The 6,000-nt window shown below is 50.7% G+C and overlaps 1 protein-coding gene across 1 annotated transcript in view; it reads left to right on the forward strand.

The window, feature by feature from the left end:
- Positions 1-5,242, forward strand: part of LOC137334880 (differentially expressed in FDCP 6 homolog) — a 100,800-nt gene extending 95,558 nt beyond the window's left edge. The window contains 1 exon segment of the mRNA XM_067999937.1: positions 2,876-5,242. Coding sequence (XP_067856038.1) covers positions 2,876-3,111 — 236 coding nt within the window. The 3' untranslated portion in view covers positions 3,112-5,242.
- The last annotated feature ends 758 nt before the right edge of the window (positions 5,243-6,000 follow it).

Genomic DNA, 6,000 nt, shown 5'->3' on the forward strand with positions numbered 1-6,000 from the left:
CATCTGCTGAGGTTCGCTGGGTAATGCCAGGCTGGTCTCGGGTGAGGTGGGATGTTCCCTGGGAGAGGGGGTGGAGAATGGGACAGTACTGGGACTGGCACTGGGTTCCATGTTCCCTGGGGAGCAGGGGCATCGGGCAACACTGGGACTGGCACTGGGTTCCATGTTCCCTGGGGAGCAGGGGCATCGGGCAACACTGGGACTGGCACTGGGTTCCATGTTCCCTGGGGAGCAGGGGCATCGGGCAACACTGGGACTGGCACTGGGTTCCATGTTCCCTGGGGAGCAGGGGCATCGGGCAACACTGGGACTGGCACTGGGTTCCATGTTCCCTGGGGAGCAGGGGCATCGGGCAACACTGGGACTGGCACTGGGTTCCATGTTCCCTGGGGAGCAGGGGCATCGGGCAACACTGGGACTGGCACTGGGTTCCATGTTCCCTGGGGAGCAGGGGCATCGGGCAGCACTGGGAATGGCACTGGATTCCATATTCCCTGGGGAGGTGGAGAATGGGACAGTACTGGGACTGGCAGTGGGTTCCATATTCCCTGGGGAGGTGGGGCATCGGGCAGTACTGGGATTGGCACTGGGTATGGGGTTGCTGGAGGGGGCTGGCGTGTGGCAGTATGGGGATTGGTAGTGGGTTTGAGATTTGGGCGGGGCATGGGCAGTATGGGGATTATAGAAATACGACTAGGCCATTCAGCCCCTCAAGCATGGCTGATCAGTAACCTCAACTCCATTTCCCGTCTTTGTACCATATCCCCTGATACCCTTACCCAACAAAAATTTGTTGATCTCAGTCTTGAATGCTCCAATTGTCCCCCAGCATCCACAGCCTTTTGGGGAGAGAGTTCCAGATTTCCACCGCCCTTTGTCTAAAAGTGCTTCCTCATTTAGCTCCTGAATGACCTAGCTCTAATTTTAAGGTTATGCCCCCTTGTTCTGGACTCTCCCACCAGAGGAAATAGTTTCTCTCTCTATACCCTATCGAATTCCTTGATCATTTTAAAAATCTTGATTAGATCACCCCTCAAACTTTAAACTCAAAGGAATACAAGCCTAGTCTATACAACCTGTCCTCATAATTTAACCCTCTAAGCCCCGGTATCATTCTAGTGAATCTGTGCTGCACCCCCTCCAAGGCCAATATATCCTTCCTGAGGTTTTGTGCCCAGAACTGAACCCAGTCTCCAGATGGGATCTGTACAACTGAGGCATAATTTCCTCCCCTTTGTATTCCAGCCTCCTTGAGATAAAGGCCAACATTCCATTAGCCTTTTTGATTACTTTTTGTATCTGTGCCCTAGCTTTTACTGATCTGTGTACATGGACACCTAAATCCCTCTGCTCCTCCACAGTTTCTAGTCATTCGACATTAAGAAAATATTCCGACTTTTCTTTCTTGGATGACCTCACATTTCCCCACATCGAACTTCATCTGCTGGTTTTGCCCACTCACTCAGTCTGTGTCCCTTGCTCTCATCCACATAAATTACTGTGCTTCCTAACTTGGTGTCATCTGCAAACTTGGATATACAACTCTATTCCTTCAGTGGGTGGAATGGGGCAGTATGGGGATTGGCATTGGGTCTGAGGTTCAGGGTGGTGATAATGGGGCAATATGGGGATTGGCATTGGGTCTGAGGTTCAGGGTGGTGATAATGGGGCAATATGGGGATTGGCATTGGGTCTGAGGTTCAGGGTGGTGATAATGGGGCAATATGGGGATTGGCATTGGGTCTGAGGTTCAGGGTGGTGATAATGGGGCAATATGGGGATTGGCAGTGGGTCTGAGGTTCAGGGTGGTGATAATGGGGCAATATGGGGATTGGCAGTGGGTCTGAGGTTCAGGGGGTGGAATGGGGCAGTATGGGGATTGGCAGTGAATTGATGGGAGTATGAACAGTGACTAAGAATTATATTTCCCTCAGTGGGTGCTAGCAATCAGTACGGTCAGATTGTGGTTTCTATTATGTGTTGTTAGGATAAATGAGCAGTAATTGGATTTATCACTTCTTTCTGGCTTAGTTTAAAAGAATTGCCTCTGCTGGAAATTGTCCTGAGTCTGACCCAACTCATTTCACACAGGAACTTTACAGCGAGCAGAGAGAGGGGACTTTCACCCCTCAGTCTGGGCTGGATTGGAACCCAGTTCCCAAATAGTCCAAAACACTGCTCCAGCCCTTTCAAACTTTTGTTTAAAACATGCAGGTCTGCACGTTTTTCAGTGCATGGTGCTCACCATCACATCACTCGGTGATAAACAGCGACAGGAGGTTTGCGCGGGGAGCACAGGTCGTAGGTCGCAGTGTTCATTGTGAGGCACGGCCTGTCAACACTGGGCCAATCCCAGGGGTGATCTGTTCAGGTTGTCCGTGTCTGTCAGGGGCAGATGAGTGTTCTTCTTCACTCCCCTTTCAAGCCTTCTACTTCCTGTCTCTTTTTATCACATTCCTTTTATTCCCTCACTCTGCTCTCGTTTTTCTCTTACTTTTTTTTCTCTCTCATTTTCTTTTCCTTCTCTCGCTCTCCCTTTCTCGGTTCTCCACCCCCCCCCCCCCTCTTCCCTGCCCTTTTGGTCTGGCTGTGAGATTGGCCAGTAGTTTCTCCGACTGGAGAGCGAGAGGAATCTGTGGAGATGGGGTTATCCCAGTATCCGTAGTGATAACCTGCTTTCCCTTACTCCCCGTTGAGAGAGTGGAAAGAATGTGGCTGGGACTTCAGGGGCCTTCCATGCTGGAGATGGCAGTCCTGAGGTGGGAGGCCGGTCAGCGGCCGGATGCAATAGTTTTTGATAGCTTGGCACACGGGAGCAGTAAGAGGCCCTTCAGTTCACCGAGCCGACTGTATAATGTGTGACCTCTCGTTACAGCTGCCCAGAGTCAGCTGAGCAGTGACATCCTGAGCCACAGAGGAGGCGGAGCCTTCCTCCCCAAAGAATTCAGCATCAAGATACCCAATCGGAGAACAAATCCACAGGATAACAGTGAAGGACCCAAGGCCTCAAACCAGGCCCCAGAGGAGACGTCAGAATCCGAGTTGGATGATTACGTGAACATAGAGGAACAGATGAAGAACATGTCTTTGATGGGAGCAACGTCCCCTTAGGTCAGCGCCAATTGACTATAATGGCCGAGTAAACTGCCAAGTGTGAGGAAGGCATGAACCATTGTAATTCCATATAGGGTGCCAGCACTGATAGCAACAGACTCGCTGTGTGGTGCTGCTTGCTTCATTGGGTCAGATCTGGGAACTCTGCAGATCTGGGAACTCTGCTACATTCAATGAAACCAGAGCCTTGGACACAGTGAGTGGGATGGGGACAGCCTGCGGTAATCAGCAGCAGAAGAAACAGACCCCAAACCGGAGGAGATCAGGCCACCATTGATATTCAAATAATGACAAAGAATTCTCACTAACTTCAATCTCCTTCCTTGTCTCGTTTTTCTACCTGTTTCTGTTTATTTTTGGTACTGGTATGGAGAATTATTTTCTAAAATGGGTGGAGACATTACAGAGCTTGGGAGAGAGGGGCGAGGTCCTTGAACGGAGATGTTACTGAGACTAGGAGCAAAGGGGAGAGGGGCCTATGGGTGGAGATGTTACTGAGAATGGGAGAGAGGGGAGATGGGTCATTGGGTGGGGACATTACTTAGGCTGAGGTTAGTGAGACTGCATCTGTTTTCCTGTATCCAGCTGTGGTCACCTTATGATGGGAAGGATGTTGGTGCCTTTGAGAGGGGGACAGAAGGGGCAACAATGATTCTGAGTATCGAGAATTTGAGTAAAGAGGGAAGAGGGAGGAAGTGGGACAGATTTCTTTGATAAAGGGACTTTTGAGGTGATCCAATTGGGCTTCGAGGATTATGAAAGGAATCGAGAAACCGTTGCAGTTAAATTGGTTACAAGAGGTGAAGGGTTCAGATCCCGGGGGACACGAGGTGAGCATTAGGGTTACAAGAGGTGAAGGGTTCAGATCCCAGGGGACACGAGGTGAGCATTAGGGTTACAAGAGGTGAAGGGTTCAGATCCCGGGGGACACGAGGTGAGCATTAGGGTTACAAGAGGTGAAGGGTTCAGATCCCAGGGGACACGAGGTGAGCATTAGGGTTACAAGAGGTGAAGGGTTCAGATCCCGGGGGACACGAGGTGAGCATTAGGGTTACAAGAGGTGAAGGGTTCAGATCCCGGGGGACACGAGGTGATCATTAGGGTTACAAGAGGTGAAGGGTTCAGATCCCGGGGGAGACGAGGTGAGCATTAGGGTTACAAGAGGTGAAGGGTTCAGATCCCGGGGGACACGAGGTGAGCATTAGGGTTACAAGAGGTGAAGGGTTCAGATCCCGGGGGACACGAGGTGAGCATTAGGGTTACAAGAGGTGAAGGGTTCAGATCCCGGGGGACACGAGGTGAGCAGTAGGGTTACAAGAGGTGAAGGGTTCAGATCCCGGGGGACACGAGGTGAGCATTAGGGTTACAAGAGGTGAAGGGTTCAGATCCCGGGGGAGACGAGGTGAGCATTAGGGTTACAAGAGGTGAAGGGTTCAGATCCCAGGGGACACGAGGTGAGCATTAGGGTTACAAGAGGTGAAGGGTTCAGATCCCAGGGGACACAAGGTGAGCATTAGGGTTACAAGAGGTGAAGGGTTCAGATCCCGGGGGACACGAGGTGAGCATTAGGGTTACAAGAGGTGAAGGGTTCAGATCCCGGGGGAGACGAGGTGAGCATTAGGGTTACAAGAGGTGAAGGGTTCAGATCCCGGGGGAGACGAGGTGAGCATTAGGGTTACAAGAGGTGAAGGGTTCAGATCCCGGGGGACACGAGGTGAGCATTAGGGTTACAAGAGGTGAAGGGTTCAGATCCCGGGGGAGACGAGGTGAGCATTAGGGTTACAAGAGGTGAAGGGTTCAGATCCCGGGGGACACGAGGTGAGCATTAGGGTTACAAGAGGTGAAGGGTTCAGATCCCGGGGGACACGAGGTGAGCATTAGGGTTTAAGGCAGGATGTAAGGATGACAGGAGCCAGAGAGTAATGGGGATGTGGGGTAAGGTAGGAGGGAGGGGCAGTGTAGCAAACAGTATGAGTGGGTTTGAGACGTGTTTTTGTTTTTCGACCTTGTCCGAAATAAGGATCCATTCATTAGGTAGCTGCAAAACAACACTCCCTACACCTGCTTACCCCAGAATTCAGCTTATCATATCGCTTTGCTTGATTCATAATAAAGCATACACTTTCATACAGGAAATTAATAACATAAACTCATTTGAAAAGCTCATTGTTCTAATTCTAGCTAGCAAAATGGGCCACTTATATTAACCCTTGGTTTACCATACTGCCATTTTGTTATGGAGGCATCTTATTGAGCTACTGAAAGCTTACTACATATGCATTTCATTAGAGGGGCACCTCGTAGGTATTCTCATTTTCATGCGTTCACTAGTGTTAGTGATGTAAAGTGAGCTCATTCAAATCACACTTACACTATTTCACAAACACCAAACAGAAGAAAATAGGGGTTTGATTTTCTGATTTGATGCTAGAGGTGTACTGCCAGGGCAGCAGATGGGGGCTGTGGGGAGGAGGGCAATACAATTGGCTTAAGTAACCATGAGCAAAAAAATATCAGCCAATGCTGCGGCTCCCGATCACTGAGCCCGATCGTGAAGGGCACCTGTTTGGACATTGGGTGATGGCAGGAGCAGCCTTGGCTGCAATGCCCTCCATCGTTAAATAGCCTCAAGATACTCACCGTCTGGACTCATACATGGAGAATGGTCGGTTAGGCCAGGTACAGAGCGATCCTGGGACCCATCCAATTGTAAATGGACAACAGTCAGCATCCCCGGGCTGGAGAACAAAATGGAACCAAGAAGCCTGAATGGGAACGGGTCGGAGCTGTGTCTCCGTGCGGCCTGCTCGCTCGTTACCCGACACGGGGAACGGGTCGGAGCTGTGCCTCCGTGCGGCCTGCTCGCTTGTTACCCGACACGGGGAA

The sequence above is a fragment of the Heptranchias perlo genome, chromosome 18, assembly GCF_035084215.1.
Source record: "Heptranchias perlo isolate sHepPer1 chromosome 18, sHepPer1.hap1, whole genome shotgun sequence".
In the NCBI taxonomy this organism is placed as follows: domain Eukaryota; kingdom Metazoa; phylum Chordata; class Chondrichthyes; order Hexanchiformes; family Hexanchidae; genus Heptranchias; species Heptranchias perlo.